The sequence below is a fragment of the Ostrinia furnacalis genome, unplaced genomic scaffold (genome assembly GCF_004193835.3).
Source record: "Ostrinia furnacalis isolate ACB-3 unplaced genomic scaffold, ASM419383v2 OfSCF0219, whole genome shotgun sequence".
Taxonomy (NCBI): Eukaryota; Metazoa; Arthropoda; class Insecta; order Lepidoptera; family Crambidae; genus Ostrinia; species Ostrinia furnacalis.
The window spans coordinates 239,685-260,254 of record NW_021130458.1 but is presented as its reverse complement, the minus strand read 5'-3'; the positions used below and the strand labels follow the sequence as shown (position 1 = coordinate 260,254).

At 38.5% G+C, this 20,570-nt stretch overlaps 1 protein-coding gene across 1 annotated transcript in view; it reads right to left on the bottom strand.

Annotated features, from left to right (window-relative positions):
- Positions 1 to 20,570, bottom strand: part of mbo (Nuclear pore complex protein Nup88) — a 56,323-nt gene that overhangs the window by 25,425 nt on the left and 10,328 nt on the right. Inside the window, exon 3 of the mRNA XM_028311336.1 lies at positions 14 to 127. Coding sequence (XP_028167137.1) covers positions 14 to 127 — 114 coding nt within the window. The remainder of the gene's footprint in view (positions 1 to 13; positions 128 to 20,570) is intronic.

Here is a 20,570-nt window from a genome sequence, read left to right as displayed (position 1 = left end):
AACTTTGACTCACCTCAAAGTATTATCGGAGACCAACACAAGAAGCCGTGACAGCGATGTGGGATGCCACTGGACACTCCGCACCTCCGTCTGCGAGTACAGGAACCTCTCGTCAAGCGTGGCACTCCTGGAAAGACAAGAGGGTAACTTGAAATAAAGGTATAACCATCACTGGTTATTTAGGTGGGAAAGCCAGAATCTACCCTGGTCACAGAGCTTGGTTCTGATTTGTAGCATTTTCCCGATCAAACCGTATTGTTCTTCTTAGCGTATCATCATCATCATCTTTTCAGCCACAGGACGTCCACTGCTGAATATAGGACTCCTCCCCCATGCTTTCCACGTCGATCGATTGGTAGCGACCTGCGTCCAGCGCCTCCCCCCCGCTACCTTTACGATTTCGTCGGTACACCTTTTAGCGTATCAAGCTCCATACAATCTGGAGTGCAATAAAAGCATCCACAATATCTACTCCGGTCTAGTATGGCAACGTTATTATTTCAGCTCTCGTCGATCAAACAGATTTTCATTTGATTTGGAAATGTTGATTTGTGCGACAAACGGTAAGGTGAGATCTTTCTCCAAAGTTTCCATGAAATTAGTCCACCTTTTACGATAAACGTAACAGTAACAGACAGATAAATGATTCTAGATGTAAAAGTAACTCTGGAATCTGGATTTACTTTCGCATTTATTAAATCAGCATAAATTAATACCACTGACACATAAAAGACACTGCGCCGCAACATTTACAGTGCAATCCAATTAAGCCATCAAGTATGCAGGCCGATACGCGTCAAACGGAGCCCGCGAGACTTCACACTCCGCATTACTGACCGTTCTGACTCGCGAGTATAACAATTACCCAACTATCTTCAGTGGATAAAATATGAATTCATTTTGAGTATCAGTATCGTTCGTTTCAGCTAAATGACGTGCAATGCTGGAATAAGGCCTCCCCCGAGGTTTACGTCCTAATAACTTTAAATTGATTTGATGAAGAACCTTACTCAATACTATTTTACTTTGCTCATTTGTTTTTTTATCATATTAAACTAAAACACTTTAAGAGCGTATGAGATACTTAAATTACGCTAACTGATGTTAATGTCACTGATGAACTAGAAATTGTTACGCTGATTAAAATCGAGGCACATCAAATCAATTCAAACCGGTCGCGTAATTGCGTCATCGCATATCAGCAGTTTAGTATTATTGTCAGTTGAGTGATAGTTATTGCATTACCCGTCGAATTAGCGCGCCGTAGCCCGGAATGCGATTAGCGACTGGACGCTGGGCGCTGTTGTCTGATATAGCGCTGGTGGCTTTAGGAAATGAGCGGCCCCAAATTATTATTTCTTAAGGTCAGTTACATAATATCGATACACACTGATAACTTTAAGAAGCATTGAAAATTATTTGCATTATTTATTTAAGGCATAAGTATTAAGCAAAGCGTTTCAAAATAATAATTAAATATTTTGCGAAACGTGCTCTAAAACATGTCTAACATTTATGACAGATTTGTATTGGTGTTTTAAAGCTTTAATGCGTCAGTTAGATATGAGAGCCCATCAAACACTAAAAACATCTATCCTTATTTCTTAGGGAAAGAATAAGTACAGTCTTATTCTTATTGATCAAAATGAAATTAAATCGAAAAAAAAATGTTCAAGGAAATAAAATAAAGAAAATTAAAAAAAAAAATAACAGGGTGATTCCTGTTCATTGGTCATTAAAATATGAACCGGAAAATAAGAAAAAAATTTAACACCCCAGACAAACGGTCGTCCATCCCTAAAATCGGTTGAAAACAAAAGAAAACTGGAAACACACATCCAAAACCGCATCCCGAGCGATTAATTCTTCCCGCAAAAAACCAAACCTGCGTAATCAAATTATTATCTAAGGGCGAGCGGATCTTTGCCGTATTTATCAGCCGTAATGGATGCCCGGTTTTTACCGATGATAATGGGTTATATTCTAAAAACCACCTGCCCCCGGGGCGGGTTCACTTCCTTGCTGGTATCGCGGGTGGCTTTTTTTCATAATTTTTCAGTTATGCCCGTGTGTGCTTTGTTACGCGGATGCGTATGCTGATGACGGGCAGACAAAACCATGTAACGTGGACTGTGTAATACTAATGTGATCCATTCGGATATCAATTTAAGGGTTGGTTGATTTTCTATGCACAAAAACAGTAACAATTAGATGGTGTTTTCTTCAATCCTTTAACTGCAACTTGGTTGGTTCGCCTTGACGCTATCGTCGGGTATAGCTTACCTTACCTGTTGGCAACATTAGAGCAATATCTTTGAAACTAAAAACCCAGGATGGTTATTAAACCACGAACTCTTTCGAATTATTTAGGAACTTTACCTAAACAAAAAATTGGGAAATTAGTTTGGAAAGACTTAGGGCCTCGTTCACCATCTCCGAGTAAAGTGTCAAGAAAGTCACGAGTACCTACTACTCGTACTTATCGAATTTCACTATATTTGAATAACGCTAAAATACTTCTTATTTTACTTGCTAAGGAATCAGGAAGTAACTAATTGGAGATGGCGAAAGATGCCATTATTTTACAATTGTCAAAAAATCGAGCTGGTGGGTTAAGGTTTCTTCTGAAATTCCCTGAACTAATAAAAAAATTAAAAATAGGTCCAGCTCAGCTGACCAACGTTCCTGAATTCCTGATATATGTCGACGTTTCAATCCAGAATTGTGGCAGCGAATTAGCGGCCGCGATGTAAACTCGATCCGGCTCAACGCGATTAGCCCCGATTGCATGCGGAATGTGCACGCCGAATTCGTTATCTACCCTACTGAATTAAGGTCACTTGCATTACACTTATTGAAACTAATGAAGGACATTGGATTTTGTTTTTAATAGGAACAGTCCCGAATTGGTTTTCTTGGTAAAGTTTTTGTCATCTGCAGTCACGATTTGATCAAAAATTGTAGAGTTTTGTGATCATGAATATAGATATATTTTTTAGTATAGTCTTTGTCACTTTGTTGTCACGTTGAATAGGGATGTATTATTAGTTTTTGACTTGTCAGTTTATAAGATTAAAAGTAATAAAAATATATTTTTAATGATATTTTGCGGCATGTTACATTTTGGTGGCTAACTCTATGAGCTGCCTCAAGCATAAGATTGTAAAAAGAAAGACAACAATTACGGAATTAGATGAGATGTCTACTTGTTGTAGNCAAAAACAGTAACTAATTGTTACTGTTTTGGTGTTTTCTTCAATCCTTTAACTGCAACTTGGTTGGTTTGCCTTGACGCTATCGTCGGGTATACCTTACCTTACCTGTTGGCAACATTAGAGCAATATCTTTGAAACTAAAAACCCAGGATGGTTATTAAACCACGAACTCTTTCGAATTATTTAGGAACTTTACCTAAACAAAAAATTGGGAAATTAGTTTGGAAAGACTTAGGGCCTCGTTCACCATCTCCGAGTAAAGTGTCAAGAAAGTCACGAGTACTACTCGTACTTATCGAATTTCACTATATTTGAATAACGCCAAAATAGTTCTTATTTTACTTGCTAAGTAGTAGTAATCAGGAAGTAACTAATTGGAACTTTACTCGGAGATGGCGCAAGATGCCATTATTTTACAATTTTCAAAAAATCGATCTGGTGGAATAGGGTTTCTTGGATTCTTCTAACATTTATTGTCCTGAAGCAGTGGTAGGGTTAATACTGGGACGTGTAAAAGTGCTTTTTTTAAGCCTATTTACAGAAATAAATGAGTTTTATGAGTTTTTATTCCTTAAACTAATAAAAAAATCAAAAATACGTCCAGCTCAGCTGACCAACGTTCCTGAATTCCTGATATACGTCGACGATTCAATCCAGAATTGGGGCAGCGAATTAGCGGCCGCGATGTAAACTCGATCCGGCTCAACGCGATTAGCCCCGATTGCATGCGGAATGTGCACGCCGAATTCGTTATCTACCCTACTGAATTAAGGTCACTTGCATTACACTTATTGTTGAAACTAATGAAGGACATTGGATTTTGTTTTTAATTGGGACTGTCCCGAATTGTTTTTTTTTGTTAAGTTTTTGCCATCTGCAGTCACGATTTGATCAAAGATTGCAGAATAGGGATGATGACTTGGTAATGAAATAGAATTTTATTTAGTCCGTCAGACAGAGAATAAGAAAATATTAGACTCATATTTTTTATTTTTTTCCATAATCGAATAATTACAGTATTATATTGAGTTGAAATGTCGCGTGACGTCACTTTTGAGTAAAAACTACTCGTATCGCGCCATTTCAACTCGATGTAGCACTGTTATTATTTAATTATGAAAGAAAATAAAAAATATGAGTCGAATATTTTCTAATTATCTGTCTGACGGACAAATAATTGAAATTTTGTCATCTAGCCTATTTTGTGTTCATGAATATTAATATTGTTTTTAGTATAGTGTTTGCCATTTTGTTATAGGGATGTATTATTTGTTCTTGACTTGTCAGTTTATAAGATTTAAGTAATAAACATATATTTTTAATGCTATTTTGCGGCATGTTACATTTTGGTAGCTAACTCTATGAGTCGCCTCAAGCATAAGATGAGAAAGATTACGGAATTAGATTAGATGTCTAGTTGTTGTTGTGGCCAAATAAATCCAGTTTTGTTCACGTCTCACCTCAAAAAATACATGTGCCTATGTAAATGCTCGGTGTTATCCATTAAAACGATGCATAAATCACTCTTAAAGAGCCGGTCATCCCACGGACGAAAAAGGCATCCCAAAATAAAATTACAAATGGGCATTAGAGGCGACTCCACTGTCTCCGGAACAAAACCGATAAAAAACGTTCCGATCCGGTAAAAAATAAGAATCAGACAAAGCCGGGCGCCGGCCGCAACCTCTATACGTGTCCAGTTTTTTTACGACCCGCCCTTTTGTCCTTCCGGGCCTCTTTTTTAAATAGATCAGGGGGGAAGTAAAGACCGGACGTCCACCCTGAAATATTATTGTGGATTTTTCTGCTTGGCATTCATAAATATCTCCCTCGGACCCCTGGTCAGGATTTACTCGAATCGGCGCAGAATTATAAATTTGGTTAATAAAATATGATACGATAAAGCCGCTTTTTTAAGCTGGCCTCTATTATATTTTGTTTAATTTAAATATGAATAATTAAATTTAAAAAGGAAATCTCCGGGGCTAATGAAATTTTTGTTTTCGAGATAATGAATTGAAAACACTCTGTGTCGCGGTCCGGTGTTATTCTTTTCTCGGCGAGCTCATTCGGATTCATCCTTCGTTTTTAAAATCCACGAAAAAAAAACGTATTAATTATGACGATGAAATACATTTTCATGTTTTTCGACCCCTTTGTACTATCGCCGGAGCACACGTCTCGTTTCAAACCGGAGAATTAAGCAAACATCGAAAAAAGGGCTATAAGAAAAGAAAATAACTTGTATTTACACGTCCCAAACGAGGATTTCAGATGCAGAAGCCCGAGCAGAAATAAAAGAGCGCCCAATAGGCAAGTGCGAGGCAAAAGGACGAGCGCAACGAAAAGCCGCAGTTCCGTATATCGCTGAAAAAAGTCCAACAACGCCTTTAATCAACGGCGCCACGATCAAACGAATTAAAAATAAAAACGCGAACAGAGAAATATTAAACAAAAAGCATCGATCCCGCCGACCACAGGGGATTAAAATCGTAACGAACGCAGGAAAATATTCAAATACAATACTAACAAATTGATACAAACAGTCATTAGGATCGCGGAAGGCGACTCCCGCTCGGGGGGGCGATCTCGCCAACATTACAATCCACATCCAACGTACAAATATTATCTAAAATTCCTTCTCATTTATAATCCTTTTGTGTCCTCAGCGCGGTGTCCTCCGTCAAATCCTCCCCCTGCGGGTGGTGGGGTATTTTTATATTTTTAATCGCGTTGGGCATTATCCAAATGGACATTGGCGGTCGTGCTGTCTCTCCGTCTACATGATAAATTCTCCTTTCGTTCGACACCCGCTCACTGTTTTGTTTGTGGCTTCCTTCCCTGCTATTGGTATGGTAGATAAAATAAAAGTGTTCGGATCATTAATTATGGGGTATTTGTCTGTGACCGACTGCGAGCATTCTCCTTGCGATTAAAAAATTGCTGGCATCTGTGCCCTTTCTTTCGGTTTTTTGTCGCAAATGAAAATTGATTGTTGCGATCGTTCGATGCAGATCTTTGGATCTTTTCATCGCGTGATCGATGGTTGCGACTTGGTCGTAATTAACTTTCTTTTTGGCAAATTTCATAAACGACGGTTCGGTAGGGGAAGCATTGGGGGATTTTTAATCTCTTATTAGAAAATTTTGACTTAACAAACACGACGTGACCTGCTTTGTAAAAAGTAAATGATTTTTGACAAAACATACCTGTCAGTTATATAATTTGCTTGTGAATTCAAAGAATGCCCCAAATGCTGACACTTGGGTATATCATCAACATAAGCACATAAGTGTCGAGATAATGTTGCGTTGGGAACTGAATTTTTGACAGATATAGTAGTGATGCTTAAATTAAGTCAAATACTTAATTGAAGTTATTGCTTAACCTTGGACTGATTAAGATACCATTTTAATCAAAAAGTTCCTATGAAGTTCTTGTGGAAAATATAGCAAATATAAGTAGGTAAGGTAATTTATTCCTCCAAAATAAAAACATCCAATTGATATTCATAACAGTCAACTCACGCGTAGGACAGTTAAAATAATAACTCCAATACATTGGGGCGCAACAAGAAGAACAATATCTTCCGTACAATAAAATTCGAAAAAAGTTTAATGGGACCTGAAGAGGGCTCGATAGGACATCGGAACCGTAATATATCTTGGATTTGGTTACACGGTGGTATTTTATACAAAATTTTGTAATATTCGATATTGCTTCTTCTTGGTAGGTTTTAAGATTTTAGGCAGATATTGGCTGGGGCAATTGGCTTGGCGATGGGGCAGCAAGGTGGAATGGAGGCCACGTACCGGAAAACGCAGCGTGTGACGTCCACTCACAAGGTGGACCGACGACCTGATAAAGGTAGTAGGAAGGCGCTGGATGCAGGCCGCTACCAACCGTGCGATGTGGAAGTCATTGGGGGACGCCTATGTTCAGCAGTGGACGTCTTGTGGCTGAAATGATGATGATGATGATGATTGGCTGCCATATCCACCATGAGCAAAAAAAAAAAGTTCTAGAATAAGTTAATGTTATAATTGGGCACTAAAAAGAGCAAATCTGTAAAAATAAGTAACAGCCGACGAAAACCTTCTCACTGGTCCATAGCATAGCATAAATTAACGATAATATTGGGTAAGGGATTCCCTAAGTCCTAAATAAATCAAAAACAGTAATTGGTAATAGAAGATACCAAACCACTCTATTAGGAATTTGGAACTTAACACATAGACAAAAGCTGAGACGGGGACCTTTTTGCTGCTGCAATGCAACGCCGCCTAAGTAAGTAATTTTACCGATTATTTATTTTTTTAATGATTCTGTAATTTTTACTGTTTTGTCTATGTATGCGTTTCCATGTGGCAGCAAAATAAACGTTTTCTATTCTATTTTACATTGGACAAACCAAGGAATTGAACTAAACAATTTATAATAAACCACTAAAACTACTAGTGGGGACTCGAACGTTCTCCAAGGAGCGTGTGCGCACATTAATTAGAGACGAACGCCATTAATCCTTGCAGTCCACGCCCACCCATCAGATGGACAGGAAAAACTCACTTTTATATGTGTTAAGTATTGGAAGGGATGAAAAACAGTTTTTGTTTAACGCTTATTGTGTCTATTTCTGGAGATGACACTAATTTTAGAGATTGTAAAAGCTCAATATTTATGTTAAACTTGTTCCTATAGATAGATGACTGTTTGTTGCATTAATAATTAAAAAAATGGTGCCAATAAGGATGTTAAGTTGTAAGTCATGTGAAAAAAGCATTAATGATGACCATTTTCCCTCATTCATTACATGTAACATTTACCTGAATCGGTCTTTCTCACGGCAGAAAGTGCAACTTGCAAAGTGTCAAGAGCTAAACGATGGGTGTCGATGTCACGTGAGGTATCGGGTCGGTTGCGATCCGAATACTGCGCTCAAGTGGTTTTGATAGTTGAACTGACTTTTATCTGTCTTGTTAATATGAGATAATCTACATATTTATCTTCACACAGATAGGAATTTTGCAAACTATACATGTCAGCAGATCTACTAAATACTAAAGTCAATATTACTCATTTATTTTTTGTTTTCATTGCCATATTCCAGATGTACGTGCTTTCTTATAATCACTGATCCTACTCCTAATAGACTTTAACCCTTTAATCGATAGCCAAAGAATCCAAACAATCCGCTGGCTCAACATTCCTTTATCAGCGCACAGCTTTATCGTGGCGAAACAACGATCACTCCGGGCCACTGCTCGGTGTAAAAATTTCTATTCCTTTTTTTTCGGCCATTCCTTTTTCCCGCCAACCGCGGACGCGGTCGAAACTGTTTAATGATTCGAAAAACGTGTTCTATCAGCTTGTACGCGGAAACAACCGAAAAAAGCGGCCAACAAAGGGTTCGGTGTGCAAATATAGACTGGCCGGAGATTTTACTGCGGTCCAATAGCGGTATTTTCATCCAATTTTTGTTCTTAGTCCTTGGGAATAGGGGTGTGGATTAGAATTGTTGTTGGCAAATCGGTGCATTGTTGAAGTGTTCGCGCAGATCTCATCGGCAATTTATTATATTTTGTCCGTTCGGAATTTACGATTATTTGCGGGAACAATGGACGGGCGCCGATGATTGGGTGCTTTTCTAACGCCAATAAATGTGTGCGATGACGGGCCCGCTTTGATTTACATTGACGAGGGCGATCATTAAGGTTTATTCAATGTAAAACAAATGGGATTAGCGACGCGTGGATGTGAATAGATTTCGCGAATCAATCTCCATTGTAAAAATGTAAACCGACGTTACAATACAGATATGGTAATGCAACACAATTTTAAAGAGATAACCTATATTTATTTCTTTAATGCGCATTTAACAATACAAATATCCAAAGTAAAGCAGAAGCATTAAGACTTGCTATGGAAAGATCATGTGATATGGTCAAGTGTATAATTATACTTGTAGAAAATGTAACACAGTCCAAATCAAATCGAATAAGAATATCTACTGTTCTGTATATTCTTTGTAAGATGTAGTTCGCTCACTGACTAAATACCAGTAGATTTATGATACCCAGTTAATGAGACATTTTATTTGCTCTGACTATTCGAGCCTTCTTGAAATTTTTCTTTCATGATTAGATGTTGATTTTTATAACAACCGACATTATGACCAACAGGTTACGTCTTTCAACGGCTCTACATCCTCGATTAAATAAAACCAAAACGCAATTTTAACACCCATACATTATCTATGCAAAATTATCGCACACCCAGGCCCGTTATTTATAATTGTTAAAAATGTAAAGCCAAAAAATTCAACCGGTCCCAATACGGGTCAGTCAATAAACGCGCACGATTTACGATATATTTACAAACGCGATAAAAAATTGGGCAGAACAAGGGCCACGATCGGCCGTGGCCACTGTTTTAATTAAAAGCACCGAATATTATATACGGTGGCAATTTTGAGCGGTCGTACTGACGGACGAAACGGACGGCGAGCTACTATTGGTTCGCGAAATCTTTTACGTTCTACGAAAAATTTTAAATCAACAGAGTTTAAATCAATAATAATACCTATTCTCTTTACTAAGAGGAATCGCAACGCGGGACGTCCACCCACAAGGTGGATTGACGACATCATAAAGGTAGCAGGAAGGCGCTGGACGCAGGCCGCTACCAACCAATCAACATGGAAATCATTAGGGGAGGCCTATGTTCAACAGTGGACGTCCTATGGCTGAAATGATGATGATGATAATAAGCGATAGTGTTTAGCGAAGAACTTGTTAAAAAATTTTGGCAAGCTCTAGTACCTATAAATCTTAACAATCCAGGTGTCTATGGTAGAACTGATTAAATGATTATACCTATGCAAAAATGTTAAGATTTTAATCATGTTGAACTGAAAAAGTCCGTCTTCAAACTCACAAAACATATTTTGCAAAAGAATAAAATTAGGTGTCATAAATAAAGAACTTTAAAATGGACAAACTCGAACTGATTCTATTCGAGTTACAATAGTACTCATTTATAGAGTTAGAAAATGTAGGGTGGATTTTGAATAGTAAAATAGGATTATTAATTTATTCTATTTTTGTGCGTGACGTTTAATATATGCATACCACTCCCCGGGGGCAACGCATCGGCTTTATATTTATATGCGAGGAGTCGGCCACTACTTATATTCGCTGATGAATTTTTGTCTATGTCCGTCAGGGATACAATGTACGTTTCGTTTTTAATTGCAGAATGCACTCTAAATAAGGGAAGCTGTTAGGGGCCACATGGATTCTGGGAGATTGAGGGATGAGGGATGTGAACATCGTTTGCTTTTAAGGGGATGACATATCGTCAATAAGTTGGAAAGGGTCGCGTTTGAGGTTGGCATTACGTTGTTTTCATTATCGAGGTGAAAAGGCAGGGACACTTGGTCGTAAAGGATGATAGACCAGGGAATTGGCGACTAGGAAAGGCACTCGTACAAAAGGGATATTTACTTTCCTCTAATAGAAGTTCTAAGTCTGCTGGTCTATATGTAAGCTACGTCTTTCGCATCCATACTTACTTAAGATTTCTGTAAAGTTGCTAATAGCAATGAGACACTAAACACAAAAGTAGACATAACTTTTCACTTGAGTAATTACTTTGGTATTACATTTAGGCATTTATTATTATTATTTTTAGTGCAGAATAAACAAGGCAGATATTTGACCGCAATCGCACCTGATTTTAAGTGAGATGCAATCTAGGATGGTACATATCTGCCCTACTAAGTGCCTATTATAAAAGCCATGCCTCGCCTTGAAAAGGCCCGGATTATAGTGTTCGGGAAACATAGCAGCAGGCAGCCGAATTCTAGTCCTTAGCTGTTCGCATTATAAAAGAGTTATCAATTCATTCTGTTCTCAATCAATATACTCATTATTAAACATGAAATTATGTTGGTAAGCGTAATAGAGACGCAATTCACCAACTACATCTTTATCCTCATTGAATGCTTTCCATCTTTAGTCAACTTGAACTATACAATGTATATATCCCATTCTAGAACGTCTCGGCAAATAGAAACAGATCTATTCCTCGAGGCCCGTAAAACATCCCGGCGCAAACTGACTCCAGCTTTACGGCTCGGCGGAAACAACAACATTTTTCACGCGCAGGACAAGGACTTAAGAGACGATGGAAGCGCGTGATCAAGTCATCAGGAATATAAAGATATGTTGTTTGTGAGCCTGCCTATTGAGCTAGGACAATCATCATTAAGATGTTTTACTATGATGCTTTTAATTGCAAATCACCAAACTCAGTCTTATTTACTTGCTATCGCTAACTTTGAGCACATGATGCTTGCCATGATGGGATTTCCAGCTCTTCTTTTAAGAACGACTCCAATATTATGTAATTATATTGTTTTTTCTTTGAAAAACGTGCCCATTTGGAAGCTATCACATAGGTTTGTGTATTATTAAGATATTTCTTTATTTATTCTTTAATGCTATAATAGTTGGTACATTTAAGCAATTATCTGCTTTTGATGCCTTTGATAAAGTCTGAAACACAATTTTAGCAACAAATCGTAACACCATTTTAGAAACAAATCGTAGCACACAATGACTCCCGACTCCTGACCCACATTCGCCGGCCACATCCAGCGCCCTATCCCACGGCGCGTGCCCTCACCTTTAATAATTGACCGTATCCCGATGCGGCGGAGTTTTTCCGCAAATCGCCGAACCGGGATAACGGTGATCAATATTGTACGTCCGACGCCGGAATCCACCTGGTCAGGGGTGTGCGACAAACCGAATGGCATTAGATAAGTAATCGTAGGGCAAAATGGAATCGTTTGTAAACTCCGAAATTGAAATATTCCCAATACCTTCTAGAAAAAAAATTTAAGTCATAAAGTAGCTCTTTTCTTCAAATAGGCTTTTAAAAGTGCTCTTACACGTCCCAGTATTGCTTAACTCTACCACTGCTTCGGGACAATAAATAGTCAAGAAGATTTCTCCAGGAACGTAACCTACTTGTGAAATTTTGCTAAAAGACATAAAATTTCCTCAACTAAGCCTCTACCTACACAACCCTGGCTGGCAACACGCAAATTGAATTAGTTATGTGCGTGCGATTGGCTTTTTGTGTTGTTGATTACGATTGTCATCATCACGTAAGCGATTGGTTCATTTGTCCGCGCCCCGTTCGGCGCACCGCTGATTAATATTGGATTATGATTGGCGTTTGGGATGTGTTGATGGGATTTGAGAGCCGAACACTGTTTTTGCATTCATTGGGCAAAAATTACATTCATTTGAATTCGGATCATCGTCAGAAGACAAAAGACACTGAGCCTTATCGAAAAAGAACGCGTGTCAGATAGAGTAGTGCGGAATACTATGATCTAATAAGCACCATATACTATGATAATGTTTTACTGCCAAAAAAAGAGTAAGCTGACATGTAGCATCACAGTACCTAGTACTGTTTGCGTGAAGCTCACGCAATAATAATAATAGTACCTTTATATGGTGTTCGTACCTATGTAATTTGGTAAGCAAGTTAAGCAGTACATCATGGTAGCTGGTCCCGTCTTCTCATCCAAAGATAAAGATACATTTATTTGTTCAAACATGTGTACATAAGGTGTTAAGTCAGCATTTAAAATGGTATCGACATGTCGTACCTTTGCGGTGTACAAATTAAATTAAAAAAAGTACAATAGAAGAGACGACCACTAGAACACATGAACCCTAAGACAAGAAGATGGTATATCTCGACAGGTATGTAATTGATGATGCTAATAAATTCCAAAGTTGGTGATTCCGAAGCCCGACATATTTTTGCGGGTGCAAGAAGTTTTCAAATCCCATCCATTGTGAGATAACGAAGATTTTTCTTCCCATTTTCCATCCGAATATTATAAACTAGCTCCCGAGCAAGCTTGACAAAGCGTAATAGCCATTTTCCATAAATATGATACTAATTTACAACCAAATGACCCGACCGAATACAAAGCTCCTTTTGAAGTCGTTAAAAACGAAACTGCCATTGAATAATTCACATTCACCCGTCCAGATGAGAATATTTCAACTACTGCAAACTACCGATCGTTACGACACAGATTCGCTTGCAGTTATACAAAGCGCGGTGCGCCATTGGTTGGGGAATTAAAAATTCTGCCAAGCGATTACAGAGCCAAACGTCATCCACCTTCGAGTCAGAGCCACCCTAAAATCGCACACGGCGAGCTTAAAACTAATACATCTGGGTGGTGTGTGAGGGGTGGGGAGAGAGGGGTGGCTCTGTGTTAATTATTCACATTTTAATTTACGGAGCCCGGCCTGGGCAGCCGGGCTTGGGAAAAATGTCTTGCAGTCTTTCGTTCGACAGCTACACGGAATTGTACCGGATAGGTGTTAATTTGCTGTAATTTTGTTCAGTCGGGTTTTATTAAGCTTTGCAGATAAACTTTCTGTTTATTCAGATGTCTGATTAAGGGAATTTGTTTTTAGTAGACGACGTTTTCACTCATTTGGAGATAAGTATCTTCGAGTGACTTTCCTTTTAGAAGGAGCTTAATTAATGATGTTTCTGCGATCATTCACAAGGAGGAAAGTGAATTTTTTCGACAGATCAGCCTTTATAATTATTATACTATATCGGATTCTTGGAATTACAAAAAGGTTGCTCATTTGTTTCAGGGCGATTCATCAAATGGAATTGTACTTCCAGTAACGAGTTCCAATAATGAGAAAGCCTGTAGGTACTCCTGAAACGGCCATTTCCATTCCTCCCTAACATTCTGGCGGCGTCGAAGTTAATAGGCGTGTATTATTCAAAAGAATACTAAACCAACATTCAAATACACGTAACCCCAGCGTATTAGAACATCACTTCCATAACACATGCTTTGAATATTACAAAACAGCCCCTTTTAAAAACGGAGTTTGTCCCTTTCCTCCCAGACCGATAGGAGTGAGATAAGGCGAGGTGTAGAGGATTCCGATGAGAAAAGCGATCAGAATACGGACGCACGATTGCCATCTAAATAATTCAGGCGTATATCCCGTGCTTGTATCCTTTAGCAAAACTAACGATGCATTTCGTCTGACACATCTCCGATATCTGATCGTCTTTATTCCGAGGTCCATAGAGGTGGTATTGCATGTTTCTTGTCCTTGGGAGGTGGAGTTCGTTATTTGGGAGTGACGTATGGAGTTTTTACAGGCTCTTATACGAAATGTCGATCCGAATCTGCCCCCGCAGTGTGACGAGCGCAAAAACAATGAATGTTGATCGTAAAACGTGAATGGCAAGATGCGGTGAGATGTGGTGTTGTACGTATTTTGTGGCAGATTCGATTCGATTTGTGAGGTTCCTTTAATCGAGTAGGTAACTGGACTCGATGTGGCTTCTGATTTTACTATAAATGTCGCACAGATCAATGATGTGACACAATTATTGAATCTGGATTCTGGAATCGATGCTTGGATTGCTTTTGATTTTTGGTGGATTTTTTTAATCATAGTTATTGATGGCTGTTCAATAAATTAAAACCTAAGTACTTAACGATTTATGGTCCATTCCGGGGGCATACACTGCCATTAACTTCGAAATCAGAATTTCAATATTCTATCGATTCTGATCACAATCGATTCTGGACATCACTAGCAGCATCAGGCTAATTCAGGGATGATCATCGCGGTTCTTTTCCGATTTGCGATGCAAATGAACCGTATCAATTATGTATGGCAGAGGGCTGGTTTGACTTATGAACACTTGTATCGGAATTGACACGCGTTTGATAGACCTAATGTGGATAAGTATAGATGTCATTTTGGTAGTTGTATTTTTTATTTGATATTACGTGAGAGATTTATTCTATTGCCGAACAAGTAGGAGAACTGTTAGGTTAATAAACAGGCCTCATAAATAAATGCTTTAAAGTTCAGAACTTCACTAAAATATTGGTTTTTGATGTTCTATAATGAAAATAAACGCTAGAATTGATTTGTAAATGAGAAATCAATATCATCAACGACAAGAGCTGTAATTTGCTTCTAAGTTGTTAATAAAAACAAGCCTAACTAGATTTTCTAGCTGCAAAGATAAGTTAACTCAATTCATCTAGTGTCAAAGTAGAAAGGGTTTTTTTCTTAACTTTTATGTTGTACAGACGACAGACAGCACATTAGACTAAAGGTATATTTTGGTTGTAAATCAGCCTCTGTTAGCACTAAATAAGGAGATGCTACAGTGTTTAGCTTAATGTGGTCTGTGTACTTCAGTCCACCACTACGGTTGTCAAATCTATTGAGGTGTTAGGTGTTCCACCCAGATATGTAGAATATAATTATTTTTAGCATCACATCTCAAAGCCGGACCGTCTCAGCCGCACCTTAATCAATTTTGCGCACACCCGCTCCACAGGGCGCATTAACATATTTTCGTACATCGTTTCAAAGGGTCTGAATTTCAAAAATACGACGACACTCTCTCATTAACTTGCCAACGTGTAAGGAGCTCGACTGAATACTAATTGTGAGTGAGTAACGGCGGTGCGGAATTGACAATCGGCGGGATGGTTTTCGGCGACTTTGCAATTACTCCAGACGGCAGAACCGTGATCCGAGTGTCATTTTAATAAAGATTTGGCTTTTATTTACTGGTTCTATAGCGGACATTGAAGTAATGCCGTTAGAGCGCTTTCACATTAGGGCGTTAGAAGCGCGAAAGCAGCGTGGCAGCGGCGTTTTTATATGTGAAGGCATGCATCCGCTGTCACATAGTATGAAATTATCGGCAGCGCGTCTGTCGCGCGTTTTTCGCGCTGCTAAAGTCGCCTAAATGTGAAAGCGTTCTTACAACCTGACAGTGAGGTGATTGGAAATGTTGGAATGAAGGATTTATTAACATCGAAGGAAGGAATGACAGTGATATTGAAGTCATTATTACTGATTACATTATTTGGTCAGCTTATGGTATTTTAATTTACTTTGATGTCTGGTCTTTGTAATTCACTGAACAGTGTGCTTACCATGAGTTTACGTTAGGTGAGCTCGCTAGCGACTGCGTAAAAAAATGACATTAAATGTATGACATATTTTGCAGCGCCTCTAGCGGCTACTTTCAAGAAATAAAATCTTCATAGATTTTTTCGTCGTACTCGCTAGCGAGCACATCGAACGTAAACTTATGGTAAGCACACAGACTGCTTATTCTAGAGAATTCTGTAACATTTTCATTCTTCATATACCATGTTTTTACGCAAATAAAGATTCTGATTTAGAATAAACTTTGTGCGTTGTTTAGAGATCTACATTTTTTAAATTCTCAATTCTATTTACTTCGTAATCTAAAAAATTCTTCATAAAATCTAAGTTCTTTTATTTTATTTTAAATATGATTTCATATCGTCAGAAGATAAGTCCGATAAGTCATCAATATTCATTTATTTATGTTTACAAATAGGCAGGCGCTAACGAGATAACGACTGTAGGCACATAATATCCTGGGGTGGTTGCAGGGGCCACGGTGTTAATTATACGATTTTCTTTGAAATAAGTTAATAAATATTGGATAAGGCGCACCCTCCACTGGCCCTTAATGAACCCGCTCGCGCCTGATTGTTGCTGCTTACCGGCTATAGGAATCATTGGATGGTTCAGGTACTTCTAATGTAAAAACAAAAAATGATGTATTTGGGGAAATACTTTTTTTACTAAGCCTAAGGGTTGTTATTAGAGCATTAGCACTTATGATTAAAAAAAGAAAAGAAAATATATTGAATGGTGATTTTTCAATGCAAAAACTTTGGGGCTCTAGCCTGTAATTAGAGAATTGGCATTAATAATTTTGATACGACTGTCTTAAACTTTTCTGATTTTCTCTTATCCTAGTGACTCTCACAGCTATCAGCGCTTCTGAAACTTTTATTTTGTTTTCATCTAAAATATGTACAGAATCACGAATTTCCGAAAAGGCGACGGCCATACCACGGCAAGATCGAAGGTGAGCATCGCCGTTTGATCTGTGCCGACCGCTTTGATAGCGCCGACAAGCAGCGCTACTTCGTTAGACTCCTAGCTTGATTTTATTTATTGATAGGTAGCAAGCAAATTTTTAAATAGATATCTAATCATTGACACCGGAACCTCGCTGATGCGATGCTAAAAAGCAAAATTTGATGTAAGATTTAAATTCAAAATACTGAATGAATATGCTTCAGCCCAAAAACATTTGATTAGCGATCAGGATTAAAAAACAGCAAACCAATATGTCTGTGGGATGGTCAAGAAGAAGCTGTTCTTGGGGTTGTAAGATTTACTTTGGGTATTAGGCATTTGAAACTTCTTTCGTGTTAACGTATATTCCAAGTCACAATGGCCATATGGGTCTGAATTGTACCCCGTTTCAGTTTTGAAATCTTGCAACGCGTTGCGTCCGCCGAGGCTTGCACACGACACCGTGACGTTGCGGTTTTACCGGCACCCCTATTTGTTCCTAGCAAGGAACGGGCACGTGTCTTGTGGCGGTTTTTGCTTCTGGTCACAGTTAAATCCAAGCGCTAGGCACATACATGTCTGGTCCATTTGTGAAACCCTGAATGTATAATTCTAGCTTCTAAGTAACTGTAGTCCAAAAAACTTAGACTAAAATAAATAGCAGCTATTAGTCGAATTGCAGGAACATAGGAAATTATTGAAGAGCTACCTTTAAACTATCGTTTTAAACAAAACCCTATCCAAGGACAGACCGCATCTAGAAATTTGATATTTGAAGAACTTGAGACTATGAGACTTGGATGAGAGGAATTTCAATACTAATTGAAGAATAACGATGATTGGGTCGATTAAATTAAAATAACATGAACAGTTATATTGGAAATTATGTATCAAAATTCTGGCAGTCACAAAATGACCAAACACTAACCTCACCGCTCCATAATTAATTGAACACGGCCCGTTAATTACCTGCCTTCATTATGTACATATGACCCTACGAAATCCGCACACTCATAAATACGTCACTCGAAACACAGCGATGTCAGAAATTTCCACTTTTCGGCAACCGACTTAATAATTTACGCAGTAGGCGCGGACGCGAGCAAAAATGAATTCTCTAATGTGAATGGAACTAAGTCCGGCCCTCGCCGACGGCAAAATAATTAAAGCATAGCATTAAAAATTCTTCCAGTGAGCTCTGGTCGGTCCGGATATGTGATAATATTAATACGGCCCTGGCTGTTCGGGCTTTCTAAGCATCTCGCAAAATCTGCTTATTACAATTATTCAGATGAATATTGCAAACGTGTTACATACCCTTTCAAGATAAAAGTTGCATAGGCAACGAATTGTGAAGCATATTTGTTCGCGTAGTTTGAAGCGGAATTCTTCATGTTCAAATACAGAATTTTATATTAAAAGAATGGACGTTGCTTGCGTTTTGATAAAAATCTCTACTTAGAAATTCAAATCTACAGACGTTTTCGCAAATGACGTAAGTGAATTTATTTTTTATTACAATTACTGTACAAAACGAAGTTTGTCCACGTTCCTGAACTAATTAGACGATTCAAAAAATAATTTTCAATAGAATACAAACACAGCATCAAAGCATAATTTGAATTCATAATTAAGATGAAAAACTAATACAATAAAGTAACGTCAAAATTTGTTTAACTTCCAATTTGCAAAGGCTCTGTAAACAACGACAGCCTAAGCAAAAAAGGTAATTATATTAAATCTCACACTAGCAGACGGACGCCACAAAGAAGCGGTGAATAAAACCTTAATATGATTAGAAACAAATTATACTCGGCCCGTGGAGCGATAAGTCGGTGTAACTAACCTCAGCGGCCACCATGTTGGGCGCCAACACCGCGTTGGGCGCCAGTTTGCCTTTGTAAGCCCACTTTCTTTGTATTTTGTTTCATTTCATGCAAAATTTAATTTCGTTTTCAAGACTCGCATGGAATGATATTACGCGGGCTGACCGCGACCGCCGCCGGTAATTCCGTTGGTTCTTCTCAAGTGTGTGTGGACATCGTGCCTTTTTCATCACATTCCCTTTCGGTGGATGGCCACGGTCGTGTTTCGTTTATTGCAGGCTGCTTCGGAATTAAACCGGCGGATTGCGGCCCGTTAATTGCTTAACAGAACTAACTCCCGTGCGTTATTGGTGGAGTTTTGTCTCCGGTTTATTTCGGTTTTTCGTTTTGCCCGGTTTAGTGTGCGGCGTAGTTTAATTTGTATGGGCCGTGATAAATGATACCTATCCGTTTGGTGCTTTGAAAACAAAGTTACATGACTTTGGCTGACCAAGGTTGGTTTTGTTGCTGTTCAAGTATTCTCAATTACTGAAAACATTTGCAAGCGTAGCGTAGTGGTACGGCAATATTTGGGACGTAAATCAATTCGGATGACCAATAAGAAAGAACAACCTAATTAAGTCACATAATAGGCGAAGTAATCAAACGGTATTCTGAGATTCCACTTGTCTTAAACCATCAACATCAAAAGCACAACTTCTTTAGCAATAAAAAGTCCACTCAATTTTTGCCTTTTTGGCTTTGAACCTTTACCGATTGAAATCTTCCCAAAAGGGTTCAATGACAAAGCTGAAAAAAATCAACATTCAATAAAATAGCCCCTTACAAGATGTTCGGAATCCTTAACCCTTGTAAGGAGCACCCCAATTTGGCATCGATACGTAGTCCGGCTAAGGGGAGGGTAGCAAGGTGAGGGATAAAAAAGGGATTCTTGTGAAATCTACCCGCAAATCTGTGCGGTGCGGACTCAATGGGGACGATTACGATGCTTAAGCGTGGCCGTGAGAAGAATCCTCGGTGGAATGTATTAACATTAGTATGCTGTTTGATGGCGGTGTCGTGGAATAGGTTTTTTGTTATTTCACGAGGAATGTTTCATACGTTTTTGGGCAGACAAAGTTCATTTGGTAGATATTACAATAGGTGTAATATTTGGAAATCGTTTTTAATTACGCCTGTTAACAGTTTCACTGGTTTACATTTTTGTAATATTGTGCATTTCCGATATTACACATATGCAAAGTAGATTTATTATTGAGAATTAGTTCTTTTAAATTAATTGGTCTCATAATGCGATTGATCGTTAATGCCTACATTGAATATTCTGAACAGTGACTGAGATTTTGAGGCTGTACTAAATTTACGGAAGCTGGAAACATTGCATTTTCGGATAGATCCAGTTTATTCTGTGACCAACTATATCGATGGACTAGCGGCCGCTCGCGACTTCGTACGCGTGGATCCCGTTTTACCCCCTTAGGGGTGGAGTTTCTTAAAATCCTTTCTTAGCGGCTGCCTATGTC